A 23,618-nucleotide genomic window follows, 5' to 3' on the forward strand; every position below is an offset into this window, starting at 1 on the left:
TGTCTGCCAATCACATGCCTGGTAAGTGATGGAGCACAATTTGTCTTAGCATGGCTTACTCATCATTGGACTGGACAGCAGGAGTCCGCCGTGCACAGCTGGACTGAGAGTGGACTTCCTTCCCGAGTCTTTATATCTGCTGGTTGGTGCTCCTCCATCAGCTCTTTGAGCCTAAATGTGAACAGCTTCCCATCTGCTCTTGGACGTTAGGCCTCCGTTAATTGCTGCCGTACCAAGTAGCAGCATTTTGAATCAAATGTCGTGTTGCCATCGCTAGTGATCGGAGCTGTGGCCGTTAAATGCTTGCTACTACGAGTTCTACCCTGCCTAATAAAAGTCACGATCAGCTTCAGCTCCACATATTAATGCAAAAAAAACCACAGTCAGTACCACCTGGTGAGCATCTTAAGTTCATCCTTAATGTTGGAAACATGGAAACCATGAATTTACACATAAAGTCATCATCCTTTTACTGCCTCAAATGTAAAATGTCCGACTCCATGGAGCAAAACCACTGATTGGGCAGCAGTGAATGAAAACTGACAATCCTAACAATGGTTCTTGGGCTAAATTACAAAATACTGGGGGCAGAAAAGTGGCTTAAAAGGCAGAAAGTTAATCTGAAAAGAGGATGAATTAATTTATATTAAATAGAAAAATAGAGATTCGGCGTTACAATCCCATGCATGAAATAATAATTAAATTCATGCACCTTCCTGTGCAGGCAGAATCACCGTGGAAACAACAGGTGCGGTGCTCCACGCTCGCTGTGGAAACACGGCATGAAATGGGGCGATGATGGCTTTATTTGTGTAACCGTAGTCTGTTGCTCTGCGTCAGCCGGGCGACATAAAGTAGCGGGGTGGGATGGAAATGTTCCCGTTCCCTCATTAATTACACAATTATGCCAAGCTGCATGCTCGGCTATGAACCAGATGTTGTGTAATTAACCCCGGCGTGAAGATAGCGCCCTGCCCCATTGTCTGTCACCTTCAGGAATGAAATGAAAACCGGGGCAGAGATAAGGGAAGGTTTCCACAGACGTGTGGACTGGGCCGGACTGAGCCGAGCCCAACCTGGTCCAAACAAAGCTAAAACCAACTAAGCATCTTTTGTACCGTTGTCTCTGTGACCTTCAGCTGAGCCGTGGAGGAGATATGTGGAGGTGGTCGGCGCCTCTGACACTGACACCACCCATTTCAGAGGAACTTTTAAGGTGGAGTCAAGCAGCAATTTATTAGATTAAAGTTTTCCCCACACAGCACTACTGTTAACCTTCAGGGTAAACCTGATTGTGAGCCTAGAATGTAAAGAGATGGAGGAAGTCGTGTGATGTGGGAGTGAAGCCGAAGGACATTTTAAAGGTGCAATACCACAGATCGCCACTAGGTGCAGACTCCAAAACAGACTGTGTTCGAAACCGCATACTACGTACTATATACTACATACTTCCATACTGCGTACTGATCGATCAGACAGTATGCAGAGCGTTTACCCACAATGCATTTCACTCCTGCCCGAGCCGAAATCAGCCGGCCTGAAGCTGATTTCGCTTAAACTCTAAACTCTGTAAACTTTAGACGTCATGTTACGTTGCATCTTGGGTAGTTTGAGTATGAGTAGTAACCTCATGATGCATACCCAACATTTTAGAGAATCTAGTATGCATACGGGAACTTCTCGCTTACTCAAACTCGCTTACTAACTCAAAACGTTAGTAAGAGTAGTAGGAGAAGTATGCCGTTTCGAACACAGCCAAAGACTACCTACATGAACTGATCAATGTGCTGGTGATCCAATCAGGGTTCTAGTAGCACTCTAGTAGGCTCATATACATAAACACCTTGTATGCAAGTCAACTGAAAACCCATTCATTCCAATGGGGAGCTCCATAATCAGGAAACCACAGTCATCCACACAGAATGCAGCGTTTACTGCTTTAAAATGGGGGAATAAAGGGACTTTGGCTTCATCCAGTACATGTTTAAATAAATTGATTAGGTAAGAGTCGTATAGACTGAAACGTTTCATCATTGGTTTGTACTCTGTACTGTACTGCATCCATTCATGACTCCCGTCCTCAGAGCTCCGCCCCTTCAGCCATTGGAAGAGGCTCAGCTTCCAGCTGAATCCTGGTTTTTAATTAAAGTGTTTCCTCGAGTCTTTCCCCTGGTTTGTTCAAGTTATTCTTGTTTCCTGCTCTCCCTCACACCTGCATTGTGTTTGTCCGAGGGTTTTGCTCATCCATCTCAGACTTTTCCCCGTTTTACCGTGGAATCCCTTCGTGTGCAGCACCTTTTATTTTATTTTTCCTAAACTTCCAGCTGGCTGAACCTGAATCTGCTTTAAGGTCCATGAACAATGGGTCTCAAAACGGCATTTCACAAACAAACCAATGACATCACCGCGGATCTGTCACAGACAGAAGTTCTTCTTATGAGTGCGTGATCCCAGCAGAGGAGATTAAACGGCTCAATCAGCCATTAGGAGTCACCATGAACAGGTTAATCGTGATCTAAATAATGTAGTTTCTGGTGGACGACCTTCAGAGCCGCTCCAAACAATCAAACCAAGTTATCAGCGGTGAGCTTGCTTACAGCCAAATGTTTCTGAGTAATAGTCGAGCTTAGTCAGCCACATATTGCCAGGCTGTTAGTTTCATAGCTGGCTTGCATGTGGTATCACGGCCTGGATGTTCTCTGGTGATTCAGACAGTAGAGCGGCTGCTGCATTACGACCACCTGCTGAAATCTCAGGCCACAAATGTGACATCACAGACAGTATGAACCCAGTTTATGGGTCAACCCAACTTCTTTTGGTGATAAACATTCATTTTTGCATTTCAGGCCTGCAACAGACTCCAATAAAAGCTGCAACAGGAGCAATTTCAGCCTGGTAATAAAGTAAAAACAAAAATATAACAATGCTATTTCGAACAGGTGAAGTCGACAGTTATGATCATGACTGAGTAAAGCTCGTTGTCCACAAAAGGAACAATCTGTGGGAGACGCATTTAAAACGATTAAAAGATTAAATATTTATTAATATTTATTTTTTAAACCCCAGCCAACTAGCCGGGCTACCTTCATCAACGCCAAAACGAGGCTGGAACTCGGCTCACAGGACGCAACAGGGGGTAAGAAAATGTTTATCAATGATGTTGCTAATATGGGATGTCATACAGCTTCATGTCAAAAGAAGCGAACTATCCCTTTAAAAGTCAAAGTAGATGGAAGACTCCCTGCATTTATTTTCCTTTCGGTCCCACTCTTTTTCTGACACGAGGTTGCTTTTATTTACTCGCCTTAATGGATCCAAAACAGAGTGTTTCACAGCTTTAAAGCGACGCGTGATCTAATTTAACTTCAGTGAGGAAGACTTTTCCAGGAGCGCCAGCTGAGTGAAAAAACTCGGATGTGTTTCTGCTTTCCAGCATCTGGTCGACAGTCGGATTTGTTATTGGTTTGTGTTTCATTCAGAGAGGAAACTGAGATTTAACGTTCATCTAATTCTGTTCTTTCCATCTCAGAGAGCGTAAAAAAAGCTGGTGAAACTACAGCACACGACTGGGAAATGTTTACAGTCATCGTCTCATCCGTTACGATCCGTGAACATGTGCGGCGGCATCACATCTGAAACATCTGTCACGCAGCTTTCAGGGGCTTTAAGGGGTAACAGGGGTGGCTCAGGGGTGGCTCAGGGGTAATAGGTCACCTGGCAGAATAAATCACAGCTATCAGGAATATCAATTAGCTGAAATTAATTACATCCAGACAAGGTCACTGAAATGATTTTGCGGCTCCGCACACATTAGATCGTCTGTTGGCGAACACCTGGCAGCTCTACGGTAAGATGTTAACCCGACACACGGGGTTAAACCCCACCAGCAGCTGGGCCTCCGTCACCCGGCCACACGCCGACATCTCAGCCCGGCGCTCTGCATCTGGACCCCTCAGAGCGTGACCACTATTGTTTTCATAAGAGCCACACTGGCAGAGCAAAATCAAGGGAAGAGCCACTTTTACGACAACATACTAAAGTCCCCTTTTGCAAATATGCATTTCTACATTTAAAACATCCCACAAAAAAGAAACAACACAGCCAATACATTTTCATTTAAGACCACATTTACCTTAATACTGGGATGAGTGGAAGCTGGCGTGCATGTCCTTGACTTTCTTCATGTTGTATTTGTAGTTTGTTGTTGTAATCATAGTGAGACATTCAGGATGAGCATGGTTTTTGTCATGGTTTTTGCCCTTTTTTAATTAAAAACTGATCCATTGTGCCTGCGACTCGTGGTAAACCCGACGTTTGCCTGCTCGTCCCCTCTCTGGCGTCTTCATGCTGATTTTCGTTTGTTTTTGCACTGGCTAAAGGAGCTAGCGTGCACTGCGGTCAAGTGTGACGGTGTTTTAAACGGGCTGCGTTGCCAGGTTTAACAGTCCCCCATTTAGGAAACACCATTAAGACTTAATTAATACTTAATAAAAATACTTAATACTGTGCAGTATTCGCTGTATGTTATTTGAAAAAATGTATTGATATTGTTACCATATTGTTATAAGCTACTATGCGAGTGTGAGCCGCCAATTAAAGCTTGAGGAGCCGCGCAATGAGTATCTCTGGTTTAAGGGTTAGCTAATGTTTTAATAATATTATTTATAGTCCTGTTTTCATCTGTTGGACGGCGCGCTAACATCATATGTACGAACTACTGCTTTAAGTCCATCATTCAACCACAAACTGTCGGTGGATTTCTTGTTTTCTGGTGTTTCTGAGGATGATACGAGCGGTGGTCTCTCTCAGGACCCTTCAGGGCGGCAGATGAAGGTGAGCCGGCGGCACGCTGTGGAATCTGAGAGTCTCAAGCAGCGAATGATCAAAAGCAGCTGCACGCTCCAACCTTTGCAGACAGCAGTGCCGTCCTGGGGAGGGACGGGAGGGGTTTGAAGGGCTTTGTTTAAAACGTTACATTACAAATTAAACTCAGTTTAAATTACTCCGACTTCAGGTTTGATTAAATAAAAAATCTAAACCTGAGCGGGGTTTGATTTGATTGTAAAGGGTTGACCTCCCCTTCGTGTTTATCAGCATATATATGTAAAAGAACAACAAAAAAAGCCTCGCTAATGATGATGGGATGTTTTCGTTGGTCTAGATGTTAAAGAACAGACTCGTCTGAATAGATTAACGAGTTACCGTCTTCATTTAAGACTTTTACTGGAACATAAACCAGATTTCAGCTCAGAGTTTCAGCTCTTTCACCCCAGAGACTTTTTTCCAAGACACTCAAAAGATTTCCATTGAGTTTTCATTAGATTTCTGTGTTTCCAAAGCTGAAGTTACTGCTGCTCATCTCTGTAAAACACAGGGAACCTTCCTGGACTCTGGGGAAAGTGTAACTTTGTCTGATTCCTGAAGGATGTGGAACATGAGCAATTTTACATATATATTATAATAAATATAGATAAACATCAGAGCAGTCAATAAATTACAATTAAAGCAATTAAAGTTGGACCTCCAAAAAGGTTTTCATCTGATGTTTTCAGTTCAATTAATGACGGAGAAATAAAAGGTTTCCGTGGATAGTGAAGTGCTTTTAGAAGCCTCTTGGTAATGGATTAACAAAGGAGAAACAGGCTGGATTGTGTCGACCACAGAAGAAAGGCGGGAGTTGTGGGCAGCGTTCAGGTAGAACGAGTCGGATCAGAAAACAACAACAAGAAATAATGTACTCAACCCCAGATTTATCTTAGATTTCCAGCTCAAAGCCAGGCTTCATAAATAAACTACCGGGACAAAATTCTCTGTTTGTCGTATTTAAAGCTATGATAGGTAATCCTAGAGAGCTAGCAAGATTCGAAAGTGTCCCCTCCTCTAAGCTCCACCCCCCCCCCCTCCCCATTCCGTCAGTGCTTCATCCAAAGCCGGTAGAACCGCATGCGCACACGGAGCAGGGAGCCGACAGAGGGGGGCGTAGGCAGAAAGCAGAGGCATCTGATTGGCTTTTTGTAGATCAGCGGGACGCTGATCTCGGATTGGTCAGCTTTTTCTCAGTCCTGCAGCTGCCACAGAGGTCTGATTATTTTCGTCCCTTTTTCTAAATACATCTTGTATAGATTTCTCTCAGGATAGACGGACCATTTCACCCAGTATTACAAAATGTGTTTCTGAACAGGATTACCAACCATGCCTTTAAGGTTAAATAGGATCAGAGGTATGTTTCACGAGGTCAAAGGTAAAGCAAACTGTGACAGAAGTGAGGAGAGATCTGGTTCACAGATCAGCTGATTCAGTCTGATACTGATCACAGATTATTTAACTCATTCAGCCAGTGCAGATATTTGTGTTTTCCCACAGAAAACACCTCACCTGAGCGGGCTGAGCCACAGCTGAACTGAATCGGAACTGCATCTACGTCCAAACTAGGGCTGGGCGAGTTAACTCGTTATTATCGCGTTAAGTCGTTAGTTATTTAACACCGATAAATATTTTATCGTGCATTAACGCAGGTTTTTTTTTATTTTTTATTTATTATTATAATTTTTGGGGGCTTTTGTGCCTTTAATTGATAGGAAAGTTCAGAGAGACAGGAAGCAGGGGGCAGAGAGAGGGGGAACAACATGCAGCACAGGGCCGTGCGATACGGGACTCGAACCGGGTTTTTATTTTGGCTTTTATTTAGTAAAAGTCTGTTGTTGTCTGCTGCGGAACCGGAAAAGAAAGTAATCGACGGATCCACCAAACATGGAGAAGGGTACGGAACTTTTACTCGGCCATTTTCATTTTAAAGTTCTTCCAGACGGCGGAGTCCACAGAACCAAAGTCATCTGTAAACACTGCCAAGTTGAATTGTCTTCTCACCGTAGTAGTTCCAGTGTAAAATATCACTTAAAGGCAAAACACACAACTGATAGCAGCAAGTCATTCAAGGAAACAGACAGTGGAGCGAGGCTTCTACATAAAAACTACAGAAAGATGCTGATGTTAAAAGTGTGTTTGCACAACAAATGTTATGGCACTTTCATTCATATGGCAGCACATTTAAAATAAAACTAAATGCTAAAAGCTATACACTACTTTTGGATTCATTTTTGGATTTTGCGTACAAATGCGATTAATCGTGATTAAAGCTGCAGTCGGCAGGTTTTCAAAATTCTGAGTCTAAAGTCGGAAAATTCGAACTGATACAACTTTCAGGTCCCTCCCCCTCTGTGGACGAGGTTGTGCACGTGAGTTCACACCAGTGTGAGCGCACACAAGCTGGGGCAGACTCACGCTCAGCAGCGTGTGCACAAGCTGTGATTGACAGGTAGGATTCCTCCACCCTAACTTGATTGGTTAAAAACAGCCGGGAGCGCTCGGTTTTTGCAAGCATGATTACAGGCTTCAGAGGGAGCTACAGATTTCGTTATTTTTCCTAAACAGCCTATTTAATATTCTACTTCCAGAATCCCATGACAGTTCAAGCTAATATGACTAAAAAAAAGTTGCCGACCGCAGCTTTAATTAGGGAAATCACGTGATTAATTAGATTTTAATCGTTGCCCAGCCCTAGTCCAAAGAAACAGAGACTTTTCTCAGAGCTTTTCGATTTACAAGGCAAGAATCCCAACAAGAAGGTCAGCTGGACACACCAAAGGTCTTTCCCTCTCCTGATCAGGAAGGAAACGTTCTGTTTGCATCGCTCAGAAATGAGTCACTCATTTGGTCGTGTTTGCTTGCGTGTGCTTCGGTGTTTTTGCTTCTTTGTTCTGACCTGCAGCAGCTCCTCTTCGTCGCCGCCCACCTCCAGCGCCACGGCGACCGAGGCGAAGGGGCGGCTGGCCATCTGCTGCCGCTCTCTCATCAGCTGCTGTGGAGGGAAACAGTGAAAAGGGAAGGAATTATTCATCCAAGATCTCATTTAGAGTTGTTTTGTTTTTGATAAATCAGCCGGTTTTAACTCAGTTGGACCTAATTTGGCCTTTGAACAGCTCTGTTGGGATAGACTGGAGGTTAAACACTTAAATTAAATGCATCTGGACTGTAGCTTTTAACCAAAAATGAAGCACTACAAGTCTGCTTTTTGAACTGACAACCGATCAAATCAAATTTATTTGTAGCACATTTCATGTACAAAACAATTTAAAGTGCTTCACATAAAATGTGAAAAAAATATATAAAAAATTAAGAAGCATTAAAAATACATAAAAGAATATAAAGAGAAACAAATAAAATAATTTAAATGATTAAAAACAAGCAACAGTCCAGATAAGTTCAAAGATATGGTGGAGATTCCATGCATAGACACATGAGAACAGAAATGTCTTTAACCTGGATTTAAAAATGTCTCCATTTGGTGAAAGTTTAATCTCCACTGGCAGTTTGTTCCACTTGTTTGCAGCATAACAGCTAAATGCTGCTTCTCCATGTTTAGTCTGGACTCTGGACTGGACCAGCTGACCTGAGTCCTTGGATCTAAGAGCTCTGCTGGGTTTATATTCTCTGAACATATCACAGATGCATTCTGGGCCTAAACCGTTCTGGGATTTGTGAACCATCAGATTAAAAACTGAAGTTAGGACGATGAGCGGGGGGTAAGAAAAAGAGGGCGAGGAGTCATGGGGACATAAAGAAAAAGGAAATAAGAGTCAGACGGAGGCAGAAAGAAAGGATGAGGAGGTTACATGGGAGGGAAAATGGAGTGCAAATATCAAAGTGGAGAGGCTGATGGATGCACAGGAGGGAAGCAGCTGGTGGGAGGGTGGAGGAAGAGGAGGGCGGGCCAACCTCATTAATGAGAAAATGTCAGGTGAACAAAGGCAAAGGAGGCCTTCATCAGCGCCAGTGCAAACACAAAGTGCATTAAAAGTAAGGAAAACAATCCCCCATAAATTAAACAAAGGCTAACATCAGAGATAAGACGCTTCCACCCAACCGGGGTACAAACAGAGGGAAATAACAGCTCGCCGCGCCGCCATCATCAACCCCCGTTTCACAGCCTTTTCCCATCTCACCACAGACATGCTAATGGGGGCTTTTGTTTCTGCATTTAGCTCTGGGGCAGCCACCTGTTTCACACACCAATAATAAAACCTCATTTCTGGAAAATTATGCGCCGTGCAATAATCATCACTGTCCTGCTCGCTGTTTTGGCATAAACACCCCCCCCTCCCCCATCCTCACATCTCTGCCTCACTAAAGCAACGCCGGGAGAAGCTGAACTGCAGGAAAAAACTTCAGGATTAAACCTTCTTTTGAGGATCAGAGTGGAAAAGTGAAAGACTTATCATCAGGAGAAAATAAAGCACTCTTAAATGTCAGCCCTCCCTGAACCGAAGCCCCTCTCGTACCTCCTGACAAAAGGCTGCACGCTGACATTAACTGGCTGTCAGGTGTTCGCCTGCCGGTGTCGGGCTCTTTGAGCATGAACGCATGTTAAACCCGCGGCTACACCAGCCGCTCCGGCGGCACCGGCCTGCTCTGCTAGCTCGCCGCCGTGCTGGCTAATGCGGTGTCTGCTCTCGTTAGCCGTCACCGCTTCGCTAACGCTGCTCAGATGACAGTTTGTGCTCGGTAGCATCGCTGTTAGCCTCCTGCTGTCAGCTCAGATTTGCAGGAGGCAACTAGGTGTGGGAGAGGGCTCAGAGAAGGTGATGCAACCATTGTGCACCATGTTCATCAGTGTACATTTAGACATAAATGATAGCTTTATATCAGAGTAAATGTAATAAATCTATTTATTTCATTCATCTGAGTTATTTCATTTTAAATCCCTATAAAACAGACACAAACCAGCTTCCCGGGTTCTGACCCGAGGCCAGAAAGATGTTAAAGTCCCAGCACTGGCCTCCTGTCAGCTTCAGAATAAATTCTTTTACTAGTTTTTAAGGCACGTGATGCTATCAGTTCGGACTGTTTTCAGTTTTTTTTTTTTATCGTCTCTAAAGTCAGAATTAAAACCCAAGTTGAGACAACTTCCTGTTACCTTGGTCCACGTCTGTGGAACAGCCTTCCTGAAGACAAATAGATAGAAGTTTGGTTGATTTTAATATGATTCCTGCAGTCTGAAGCCCCACAATCAGGGGCACCTACCCTCTCTGCAGGGCTTCAAACCCCTAAATCAGTCTCCAGCTGAAGGCTTCTTAAGCCCTATTCGGACGGGACTAGTTCAATGGGGGGACGTATGGTAATGTTGGTTAACCAGACGACGCCAGGGAGAAGAAATGACCAATTCGGACGGGAAAAGAAATCCCTGTAATATTCATCTAACATGGGAGGAGTTGTTGGTTACGCACAACCGTCACATCCTGGTGCTATGCACGTCTTCATTTCACTTCCGTAAACCCCATCTGTAAACAGACATGGCGCCGACCATGCGTGCTTGCAAGCAGCGCTTCATCCAGAACCTCCATGTTTGCAAACAGACACACCTAATTGTTTCTCTCTTTCAAAGGATGTAACGACATATTCCGTACTTATTACTGAAGGTCGCATTCGCCATGATTAGTATTACCTATGGTAGATACTCCAGACCGTTTCACAGGAGGTAGAATTCTCGGCAAAGTTCACCGACATACTCCGCTATCTTTACTGACATGGCGCATTCGGACGGGACTAGATTTCCCGGTTATTATTACTTTACCCTCGGTCCCCCCATTAAACTAGTCCCGTCCGAATAGGGCTTTACAGGTTCTTACAGACGATGTCCCATCAGCCCGATCCTGGCTGCCCTAAACAGCTTCCCGGTACATTTTAGATTTCATTTTAAGATTTTATTGATCACTTTTAAAGCTCGTCTGGGCCTGGCCTTGAGTTTATCGTCTCATCTTTAAGTCGTAACGGTTTGGCTCACAGTTTTCTCTGCCTGGTCTGTCAAAGCACTTCGTAAACTCTCTAAAAGGTGCTACAGAAATACAGTTATTGTTATTATAACAAACTAACTCTCTGCCTCTCTGACCCACAACCTCCTGTTTTGTCCACAGCTGATGTATCGCCGGCAGTATCTTCACAACAGTAACTATAAATGGTCTCGATTGCCTAATTCATCACTCAGTGGGTTGAGCAAGGGTAATTATCCTTGGATATATGGCGGTGAATGAATGGAATCACAGGCACAAAGCGTGTATGATAGGTGGCGCTGTACCCATTCCAACTGTTGCTAATGGAGCCATTTCCTGTTGACCTCTTCACCACCAACAACAACAACAAACTCAGGCATTGGAGAAAGATGGAGAACGCAGAGCAAGATGAAGCTACGTCCCTCCACATTTGGTCTGTGATGAGCTGCTTGTTGCACAAACTCGATGCCCAACGGAGCATTCTCCATCTCACTGTTTGTTTGTTTCTGACGGCGACAACAACAGTAATATCGTCTCCTTTGACTTCCGGGTCACGACCCCGGGAAAACATCTGGAGCATGCTAAGAACGCAAAGTCTAATTCACCACGTGCTTCAGCGTCTACAAGCAGGTTTAGAGTGACTTTCAACCCAGTTATATCGGGGTCTTAATCTGATCCGATCCAATTTCTTGTCAGATGAAGGTGTCTACATGCACTTAATAACTCAGTCTGATTGTAATTTAGCCAATAATCTGATCCTTTCAGCGCCATGTAACCCCACTGAGTAACAGTAGGTCAGTCCACAGTTGGTCGGTTATTATAATAATAATAAGCATCTACGTTGTGTCCTGTAATTTCCATTTTCTTATCATTTCAAAGCCTAATTTTACATATTAGGTTGTTTTTGTAAATCTAATATTGAATCGAACTGGATGTCCCCCATCTACCCCGAATCTGCTCTGGAGCTAGAGTTTGGTTTCTGGACGAGTGCAGGAACAAGAAGAAGTAGAAGAAGAAGAGTAAGGTGCTGGGCCTTGGAAATATAACCTGCTTGTTTTAAGATAATAACTGTCCCGTTCATCTGATACCACACTAATGAAATCCTGATTATGACCGTCATGTTGCCCTAATTGTTGCCCTCTGAGAGACAGAAATACAGACTTGTTCTCCGAGCTGAGAAGATTTTCTCTTCTCTTCATGTTCTCGTCCGTCTGCACCCATGTGTGACGTGTCCTCTCAGCTCTTTCTTTCCTAAAGCTACTGCTGCTTTGTTGGTGAGATAGCTGACTGCTCAAGGTGAGCCGGGGCACGTTCGTGTGTTTGTGTTATCTGATAAATGAGTGCAGACAGTGGAATTATGTCCGGGCATAAAAACCAGGAGTAAGTCCTGGGAACGTCTCACCGACTCCTCGTCAGGACGCCTGTTGCATAGTTTATTTTGTTCAGACTCGTCTGCGAGCACTCTGTGTGCTAAACCTGACAAGTCCTTGAGTGGCCAACAAGGACGAGACAGCAACCATCTTCCGTCTGCCCGTCGGGCTGCAAATCAGCCATAAAACGGCTAATTAACTCTGCTGCGCTGTAAACAAGCGCCGCCGCCGCCGCCGCGCTCGACACCATCAACTGGATGACAAAACAGAGGGAGGCTGAGCCCGAGCTGTGCATTTATGCCTGCTTCTGCTCAGGATTTAATCCAGGTAGCTGGGATTCAAACTGAATCAGAGGAAGACAAAGTTTGCATTTGCATCTTCACGCTTTCTCTCCAACATGCCGGTGTTTATTTGGCCCGGAGGGGAGGGCATGACATCCAAACATCCATTCAGCCGGACGGACAGACGCACAAACAGCCTGCAACAATGAAGCCAATAACACGGCGAATTATGCTTTCGCAGAACGCCGCTCAGACAAAGTAGCACCTGTGAGCTCAAACAGCCACTTCTGTTAGATGGATTGGAAATATCTGTAATGTGCGGTTTGCTGATTTCGGATGCTTTCGGAGTTTCACAACACTGCGAGTGTGGCTGCAATTAAACAGCACTTCAGCTCCGTTAGGGCACGACTACAGTAAGTAAACACATCCGTGTGTTGGGGGGGGGATAATGAAGCCACGTGGAGTCACAGTTTGGATGATTTTTTTACATAAAATTATCATAACCACACTGAAAGACCAAATATGTGTAGAGTTTTTGTCCCTCCAGTTTGCTGAAACTTGACTTCAAAGTACCCCGATTAAAAGCCTCAGCAGCGGCTTTTGGGAGACTCAACAGCCGAAATGAGACCTCATGTACAGAGGAAACTAATCTCTAAAACACACAATGCTGGTACAGATGCTGAAGTGAACATCAGGAATAAAAGTAGTGACGATAAAACTGGGTCAAACGTGCTATTTTCCTTATATCTCAAAGCTTTCAAACCAAGGATGCGTTGCCATAACGGAGAAGCTAGCTCCTGACATTTAGCGACAAACAGAAAAAGGGAGCTCCGATCCAGGTTTGGATTTGAGTGCCTTGGAGGAGAGGGGGGCTGGCCTGATCGGAGCTACGTCTTTTTTCCTTGAATAACAGAATGCTTACCAAAAGTCAGAATCGCTGAATAAGTTCCTCTCTCCTCCTGAGCGCTCTTGGCTGTGCAGGCTGGTGGGATCTCTGGGTACGGGGTCCTCTGGATGTACATCTGGAAATGGCACTCCCTTTTTTTGGGCAATGTATGGAGAACCCTGCATGCATTTTCGGGCGTATATAGAAGGGTTCCCCCCGCAGCCGAGAGACAGATCCACCTGCCCTTTAGGAGCCCTAACCTCTCCACAGTGGCACGCGTGCGCGTATGCGTTCGGTGTGAGGGTGCGCGGTTGAATAATGAGCCATCACTCTTCCAATTACGGAGTTGTACTTGTTTAATTTATTTAATTTGCGTTTATGTTTATATTTATGTTGAAGTCAAATAAAACATGGGCCTTCTTTGAAGTGATAAGTGATAGTCTGTAATTTTAACCTAGAGATTTGTTGCGACTCCTGAGCACGCACTAGTGACGCTGCTGTTTATGTATGCTATTGCAGTCACCGCAAGTCAAAATGGAAAAGTGCGTACATGCCCTCAGACCTGTCGTGGCGATTTCATCTTTCCTGTGCTCACGATGGATTTGATAAATTGCCAACCTTTGCGCAGGAAAGAACGTACACACGACCTACGCACGTTTTTCGTCTTACGCAAGTTTGATAAATGAGGGCCATTGAGTCCACCATGAACTCCTCTGGATACCAAAGTGTTCTAGAGTCAGATGTGACCATTTTCGTGACTCTGAGCTGTAAACGAGTGAATCGGTCCATGTTGAGCCTGGGCCAAAATTGATCTGTGGTGGTTACAACGACCGGGATAATTGACCAAATTCAAGTCCTCCAAATTGAAGATATTTATGTGATCTGACATTGGCTTTTAAGTACTTTGTAATGTCCAACCTCTGCAGTATCCACAAACTAAGTTTCTTACTTCATCAGGTAACTTCTTCATGTAAATGAGTCCCTTAAAGGTGCCGTCGGCAACTTTTTTTTAGTCATATTAGCTTGAACTGTCATGGGATTCTGGAAGTAGAATATTAAATAGGCTGTTTAGGAAAAATCCCGAATTCTGTAGCTCCCTCTGAAGCCTGTAATCGTGCTTGCAAAAATCGAGCGCTCCCGGCTGTTTTTAACCAATCACGTTAGGTTTATTATTAATCTATTATCTGAGCAGAACAGTCACCAACCACGTCTTCCATGCTGAGCGTGAGTCTGCCCCAGCTTGTGTGCGCGCACACTGGTGTGAACTCACATGCACAACCTTGTCCACAGAGGGGGAGGGGTTTGGGGGGCGGTTTGGAGCTTGGTAGAGGTTGGGGGAGGGACCTGAAAGTTGTATCAGTTCGAATTTTCCGACTTTAGACTCGGAATTTTGAAAACCTGCCGACGGCAGCTTTAAGAAGGTCCCGTGTGTCAGTGAATGGTTGTGACACCTGAGCTGATCCTCCAAACCAACTGGTTTAGAACAGAAGGAGCCTTTCGTTTGAGAGGTGAGTCCAGTTGCCCTCATGCCAGTGGTGATGGTGATGCTACAAACAAATTTTGTTGTAAACTCTGTTTAACAATGACAATAAATAATATATCTATATCTATTCAGGCTCTTAGGATCAGAATAACTTGAAAAATTAAGAATCTGCACCAACATTAAGGCGAGACACTTTAGGCAAAAACAGGGATTTTTCATGCAGTGGTCAATTTTGAGATTTTGGGCCAGTCTACTCCTTCAACGTGTTCTTTCAACCTGCTATAAAGAAAACGTTGAAAACATAAATTAAAATGTTTATTTTATTACATTTTGTTTACTTGCGGCAGTACGTTTCGCCCAAATTTACCAAAAATTTAGCATTCCAACGCGCCATGCCGAGCTTCGTCTGTTTACTGAAGTGTGTCATCAGCGGTATCGTTGGAAAGCTCTGAGTTTCCTGCACAATGATATGTCACCCAAATAATGGCACTTCCTTTCTATCAGAAACCAATCGGGAAATGGCAAAATCTCATTGGCTATTGCTCGTTTCTGCTAACGTGATTCGCTCTGACGCTCCCGTGTTTAGCTTTAGTGGAATCTCCGAAAATGCCCCATATTCTTTATTAATAAGATTATTTTAATCAATATTAGTAGTCCTAAGGGCCTGAGCATTTATTCTGTTTTTTTAACAATTCTTTCTAATACAAATGTATTGAATTCCCCTATTTAAATCTTTAAATGCCGTTTTCTCAAAATCAGTTCTTTGTATTTTTCCAGTATCAATATCTCAGCCTATGGAGCACCTACTAACACCAAACTTTCCAGTTATACACTTAGCAGTATTCTGAAGATATTTACAGAAGGATTTGTTGATGAATCATTCCCGGCCTGATTTATGTGACATTATAATAAAAAAATGTGGAGAAAATCGATGTTTTTTAGGCTATGGACAGTATATTTTGATTTCCTAGGAAATGAAAGCAGATATCCTGAAATCCCTCTACAATTTTCTTTTCATTTTGTGTGTAAACAAAATGAAAAAAGAATTTTGCACCTGGCTTTATCATATGTTCTGATCTTTTTTCCATAAATATATGCAAATGTGCGCATATTTAATGAGATAATGCACAATTTGCATAATTAAACAAAGAAATTTCTAAAACTTGTAATACATTTTTTTTCATACTTGTATAAGTAATCAACTGAGGAAGTTTCATGGTGATATCTATTGTTTTTAAAATAAAACCCTATTCACCTGTAGTGAAAAATTAAACCCAGTTGAGTTAAAGGTGTGGAAGGTTAAGATGAAAGTAGAGTGAAACAGTGAAGTCACAGTTATATTAATTAATAAGAACCAATTCAACAACATATTTCCCCTGTATTAGTGAAGATCAGCATCCGTGTTCCTATCCTGTCCGATCTGTGACCGGACTGGATGTTTTCATCCCACAGAGGGTTTCTGGTTGGGCCTGATTGATGATTTAATCAGAATCACAACAGAAACTACCCTCTCTGGGAAGGGAAAGGTGTAATAACTCCTACGGACTGAGCTTTATATGTTGTCAGGTATGTTTCTCACGCAGGGGCAAAGCTCACAGAGGCATTAATATAAGTGACGATGCCACCATGATGTCACCACAGCCGCTGAAGATCCTTCAGTTTCTCTTTTCCCCTGAAGACCCAACAGGCTTTGTTGAAGCTTATGGTTCCATTGTGTCTCCAAATGTCTCATGAAGACTGTAATTTAGTTACTTTTGGAAAAGAGGCTGCCGGGGCTCTCGGGAGTAAATGCAAATGTGAGGGGAAGAGATGAAAAGGGTGACTGTGACAGTAAATTTTACAGTTCAGTTAAGCTTCTATGTAAAATCTGGTCAGGCGTTATGTGACTCAGCAGAATCAGTCTTCCTCTGTGTCAGCAGGAAGGGTCTATTCATCAGCTGGCTTTAATAAATTACAATGCCAGCTTTCTGAATCTTTGTCGGGGAAGATTTTGGGCTGTCAAAGTGTCCCCGGCTGAGGGGAAAACACACACTTTCTCATTTAAAATCAATTTTTATCCCTCCTGAGATAGACAGAGGGATATGCCTTCGCAGTTCTCATGACTTAATAGCAAAAGTAGGAGCGTAGATGAGGGCATTTACATAAATACTGTGGTTCTGAGTGCCTTATTATGCACTGGATGAATTCGGTTTGAGTTTAATGACTTATTCGGGCTTTGATCTCGACCTTTTGTTTGTCCAGAAAGATCTCGTGTTTGATATGAACTCAGCATCTGCTTTTGAAACCACCGACCGGCTCGAATCTTCCTTTTTAAAAGTCATTTTATACACATGTCGGGTTTCCTGGGGGTGTTCAGGTGACCATAACTCAGCACCGTGACCATTAAGGCACCAAATCATGACCTCTCTGAGAAGTGCAGCTCATTAGGAAAATATCAATATATGTTCCATGTTCCCACCGTCCCCAAGGACACCTCATTCATTAAAGAAGTGAAGGGGCCTATGAGGCATAACTTCACCTACTTTTCTGTCTAATGAGGTTAGCACCTGGGTGAGAAAATTAAGGGCATATATCTGGGCACCTTAAATTAATATAAAGTCAATAACACAAACTCGACACTTTGCTTTGGGCAGTGAATGGTTTGCAGAGTAGATTTAGCTACTTTTTATTTAACTCAAGAAGGAAAAAAATAAATAGTTACTGATGCTCTACCAGGAACTAACTCATAACTGTCCTAACATGTTTTCCCCATCAATCAGAAGTCTTCATTTTTCACTCAATGCTTCTTGGATAATACAGAAGTTAACTTGAAAACAACCAGTTCAATACATAAACCCAGTAAAACAGTGATTGGTACCAACCCAAGTATGTTTCCATCGGCTTTGGGCGTGTGTTAGTCTGAGCTCTCAGGCCCATAGAGAGTAAATATGTTCACATTTACACTGAAACTAGAAGCGGAGTGGGTAGGAATGAATTAAACAGGGATCTGGTCAACAGAAGAGGAGCACAATGGCTCAGTTGTTTGGAGAAAAGAAGCACAACTCAGACTAAAAGTTATTCCGTTCACTTGTATCTGAATCACACCGTACATTACACCCATCAAAGGAGGTCCAAAAGGCAAACTGAACTATCCTGATGTTGACTAAAACGTTGATTCAAATGATTCGAACTGACTTTCTCTCCTTTGTAATTAAATAAAAACTATGAATGTAAACACAGCTGGCTCTGCAGATGGGGCGACTGAAATGTTTCAAACTCATAGAGATCAACGTTGCGATCTAATTTCGAGATCGTTTGATCGCTCAACCGTACTTCCCACCATTTTTTTTTTTTTTTTTTACCAGTGATGATCCAACACCTGGGCTGTGTTCGAAACCGCATACTACATACTCATCGATCAGACAGTATGCAGAGTGTTTAGCCATAATGCATTTCGCTCTTGCTCGAGCAAAATCAGCCGGCCTGAAGCTGATTTCACTTTTTTTTTTCTCTTTAAATTGCTGCTTTATGCTGTTCTTTAAATGCCTTGTCTTAATGTAAAGCACATTGAGTTGCCTGTGGTATGAAATGCGCTATATAAATAAAGATGCCTGGTCTTGCCTTAAGCTCTAAACTCTGTAAACTTTAGCAACATTTGAAACATTTTCAGGCGAGAAAGTAGTTGTTTAGATCCCCAACGTGTTGAAAATCTGACAAAATACCGGCTTACAATTTTGTTCGGACGGAAGTGAACCTACCCTCGTTGTAGCTAGCTTGAAACTGCCGTTTTGACAGGAAATGACGATCGCCGATGTCACGTTACGTTGCATCTTGGGTAGTTTGAGTATGAGTAGTAACCTCATGATGCATACCCAACATTTCGGTGAATCTAGAATGCATCCGGGAACTTCTCGCTTACTCAAACTCGCATACTAACTCAAAAAGTTAGTATAAGTAATAGGAGAAGTATGCGGTTTCGAACACAGCCCTGGTCAACTTCGGCCCTACACTGCCCTTACAGGTCACCATCATATTGCAGGTTGCGAGGCAGCCATGACAAACATGTGTATGCGAAGGCACCCATTGTGTTAGTAGCTTTTCCCATTACTATTGAACCGTTTCCGCTGGAATTGAAGTCTATGGCACACATATTCAGCACCGTGCCAAAGTCAACGTCAAGAATTTTCATAACCCAACAGTGTGCTCTCTAGCGCCACCAACACGTCAAAGTTCGGTGCATTCAGCTGCATATCTTTGGACGCCTTGGTCCAAATTTCACACGAGGCATCATTTGAATCCTTGGATCACGACGAGTCCAACGTCATTTTTCGTCTTATTAGATTTTCCACCATTTTGAATTTTATCAAAAATCTTCAAAAAGCATTTCAGGTCAAGCAGATTGTCTAATTTTCACAGCGCATAAAATCTTCAGACCAAGTCGCACAAAAGTTATCGTGTGGAATTTTTAATTTCGCTTCCGTTTGCCCGTACCAGTCAATCAAACTCGGTGGCGACCCCGCCAAACAGGAAGTGAGGCCATATCTCGGCAACCGTCTGATCTTTTGACGTCAAACTTCTAACGCAGTCTCATGACGACATCTTTGAGAGGCCCAATAAGTTTGGTGACCTTTGACTTTTAGGGTGCGCTATATGTAGCAAAAAGGCATATTTTTGGACCCCTTGGTCCAAATTTCACAAATGAGGATGCAGACGAGGTCATCGCAACCTGTGACGTCATTTGCGCCATATTGAATATTCCGCCATTTTGAATTTTATCAAAAACCTTCAAAAAGCATTTCAGGTCACGCAGATTGTCTGATTTTCACAGCACCTGGCACATATAATCTTCAGACCAAGTCGCACAAAAGTTAGTGGGTGGATTTTTTTAATTTCGCTTCCGTTTGCCCGTACCAGCCAATCAAACTCTGCGCTGACGCGCAAACAGAAAGTGAGGCCGATGCATTGATGTATCAATGCCAAACTTGGTGCATGGACTCACGACGCCTTCCTAACCAGCCATAGCCTTGCCTATTCTGCTATGCTGCTAGGCTCCCCCCATCATTGCTTGCAGCTATATTTAACAGTATATTCCTTACACTCCAAGCCATGTCAAGGTTCAAACTACATGAAGTCCTCAACATTCAAGATCAATAGAAATCAGTAACACATTTGGCTCAACTCTACTAGGTTTAGGTCATTTTCCATTATAACCGAGCACCACCTCAATGTGGGTGGAGCGGCCTGAAAGTCCCATGACATCAATTGTGTCGACGTGATGGTATACCTGCTGCTCGGTCTGCGGCTTTTCACCTCGTTGACTATCACAAATAATAAAATCTCACGGCCGCTGTTGCCGGGTTTTTAAACATTGCAGGGTTCTTGTGAAGGAGTCGCTTTCATGACTCAACCAGTGACGTCACTCCCTGGACAATCAGTCACAATTTCGGCTCAATTCGTCTCGCTTGGAACCCGGCCGGTACCAGGTCCTACTACCTAATGGAAACCCTGAAAATCGAGTAGGTACCAGTGGAAACGGACCAATTTATAACGTGCACAAAGACGCAAAGATGCATGCATTAGACACCGAGATACACACGCAATCCTACTCTCACTACAAAGCACACTCACACAGTCATACAACCATGATTGATCCTGATAAGTATTCAATTATTCCTTCATTATGTGGCTTTGAAGCTCGGCGCTGTGACTGGAGACAGATATGATTTTCAGCTTAGCCTCTTAGCATAAAAATATATTAGCTATTGAAAGAAGAATATGCAGACGTGGTGTCCACAGAGACGTCGCTGGTCTGATTATTTGGTAGAATGCTGCCGTTTATAAAGGACGCACACATGGGTGCACTTGCAGATTTACATCATAAAACATTTGGCAAAATTGACAAATATGTGGAGTCAGACAGGTGTGAGCAAAGAAAGACCGACTGGGAATCACACACATTTTCTTGCTTCTTAAATTTGAATGCCAGTGGAGCTACAACCAAGAGGTGATAGCAAATCTAATTTCCGGCATGTTTGCCAAGTTTCCAGTCAGACTTTGTCTCCTGGCTGAATGTGGCGAGAGGGATATGAGCAAAGTAAACAGGGGATATCTGTTTCCGATAGGATCCTCCACTTCCAGCCACCGTCAAACACGCCATCCCAGAGACTTTGTTCAGCATCTGCAGCACAAAGAGAGCTTTGGAGTGTGAAAACCCCACGTTCCAGCCGTCTGTGACTTTAACAATCAGCTGATAAATACGAAACAGTGCAGCATATTCCACTGCTCACTCCTTGATTTCCCACTTTGTTCCAAACACATGTATTGTAAGTAGAGCTATTGGCAGAGCTATGATTGTTTGAATTACAGTGAACATGGACCACAGGGCTGGTTTGGGAAATTTGCAGCGACTTTCTGCCATTTTGTTTTGTCTTCCTCCACATTTCATGTCAGTTTCAAGCTCAGTACAAATGCTGTCCTCTGTGTGCAAGTGTGGTTTGCCATCAACCATTTTCAACACGGTTAAGTTTCCAAAATAGCCCTTTTGATAAGCTGCAAACTGTTTGAATTTAAATTAATGGGGCAAAAGGATAAAACTGACTGAGTTGGACTGCAGTTAACTGTCAGACATGTTTAAAAAGAACCTCGAGCACAACGTGGTGTTAAAAACGTCACGCGAAGTTGTAGCGTTACACCAAATAAGCTAGCATAGGAAGGCAAAAGCTGGTAAACTGTAAGCTTCTCAACTCATCTTTAAATTGGCCCCCCCCCATCACTGCGGCACTTCTTGAATCAGGATGTGTAACAAGGACAAATTGGTCACTAGAAGAATGTTAAAAAAAGTTTGTGTTTATAGGTTATTTCAAATCAATAGAAAGAAAAATGATCCGTGGGGTTCCACAGGGGTCAGTTCTCGGCCCACATCTCTGTAACTTTTATACATCTAACAGCCGATGTGCTCATGATGCACAGTTCGTATTAGTAGAAGTATTAGTACTTATTTTCCTCAGATGATCTAATATCTGTTTACAAACCGGTACACATTACTAATGATATTAAAGGCTGGATGTAAGAACTGTACGGACACTAAACTGAAAGGCTCGTTTTTGGTCCACATAGTCAAACTGAGTTTGTTATTACAACTTTTATTCTTTGTCTGCAGGATTATCGAAATGATCGGTAATGTAGCAGAAAGGTGAACATATCCATCTAGTGATGAAGTCCCTTCATTAGTAACCCGTTAAATGCAGAATTACCTTTAAATCCTCTTCCTCGTCCATAAAACACTGACCGATTAGGCCCCATAGTACATATTTGATCTACTCACAGTCTATATTTAAATATATTTCCTATTCTCACACACCCACACGAAATAACCTTGTTTATTTACATGCAAACGTGTACATGTAACATTAAAATATAAGATATTGCTTTCTTTCTCAGTGGTAAACAGTGGTAAAACTCTGTGTTTCAGCCTTTGATACGCCGTCTTCGTACTAATTTCAATAGAATCCATTGCTCAGACTTCGTTTAAACATGTAACATAGAATCAAAACTCTATTTTCTTTCCTTTTTTTTTTTTGGAAATAGGGTTGTAAAACAAAAGCCTCGGTGAGCCACACAATCTTATCGCAGCAGAATGTCTTTGACACACATGCTGTGTCTGGCGGTGGAATAAATCCTCATTGATTCGGAGAGCTAATTTGAAAGAGCCAGTGAGACACAGGAGAGAGAAAAGGCTTATAGATCGGAGAGCTTGTAGCTGTAACTCTGAACAAGGCACAGACAGTCTTGTATTATGACCAATAAGTCCTATTCACAGTTAACTGTCTGTCAATTACTGCTAAAAAAGAGACAAGACAACATAGAGAGACAGAACAGAGAAATCATTTAGATTAAATAGAGCAAATATTCTGGGTATGTTAGAAACAAAAGTCTCTAAATCTCTAAATAAAATTCACACTTCGTATCAGCAGTGGAGGGAAGAACAAAGCAAAGTATACAAAGCATATACTGAAAAATATCTGATATTATCTGGAAAGAAACAAGTCTGAGCTAATATATACAAGAAACTGTGGAAATGGGACGTGGAAAATCTTTTTCGTAGGGCTGGGCGAGTTAACTCGTTATTATCGCGTTAACTCGTCGGTTATTTAACGCCGACAAATATTTTATCGCGCATTAGCGCAGGTTTTATTATTTATTTTATTATTGTAAAAGTCTGTTGCTCACAGGCTTTTATTTTGTAAAAGTCTGTTGCAGAACCAGAAAAGAAAGTAATCGGCGGATCCACCAAACATGGAGAAGGGTACGGAACTTTTACTCGGCCATTTTCATTTTAAAGTTCTTCCAGACGGCGGAGTCGACAGAACCAAAGTCATCTGTAAACACTGCCAAGTTGAATTGTCTTCTCACCGTAGTAGTTCCAGTCTAAAATATCACTTAAAGGCAAAACACACAACTGATAGCAGCAAGTCATTCAAGGAAACAGACAGTGGAGCGAGGCTTCTACATAAAAACTACAGAAAGATGCTGATGTTAAAAGTGTGTTTGCACAACAAATGTTATGGCACTTTCATTAATATGGCAGCACATTTAAAATAAAACTAAATGCTAAAAGCTGTACACTACTTTTGGATTCAATTTTGGATTTTGCGTACGAATGCGATTAATCGTGATTAATCAGGGAAATCGTGCGATTAATTAGATTAAACATTTTAATCGTTGCCCAACCCTAGTTTTTAATGGATTTATCTAAATCTGAAAGATCGGGGAGTTGGCACATAAAGATAAATG

The 23,618-nt window shown here is 42.7% G+C and overlaps 1 protein-coding gene across 2 annotated transcripts in view; it reads right to left on the reverse strand.

The window, feature by feature from the left end:
• atrnl1a (attractin-like 1a) overlaps positions 1 to 23,618 on the reverse strand; it is a 425,977-nt gene that overhangs the window by 54,352 nt on the left and 348,007 nt on the right. For both annotated transcript variants that reach the window (XM_075481032.1, XM_075481024.1), the window contains one exon: positions 7,763 to 7,858. In XM_075481032.1, the coding sequence (XP_075337147.1) occupies positions 7,763 to 7,858 (96 nt within the window). The remainder of the gene's footprint in view (positions 1 to 7,762; positions 7,859 to 23,618) is intronic.

The sequence above is a fragment of the Odontesthes bonariensis genome, chromosome 2, assembly GCF_027942865.1.
Source record: "Odontesthes bonariensis isolate fOdoBon6 chromosome 2, fOdoBon6.hap1, whole genome shotgun sequence".
Lineage (NCBI taxonomy): Eukaryota > Metazoa > Chordata > Actinopteri > Atheriniformes > Atherinopsidae > Odontesthes > Odontesthes bonariensis.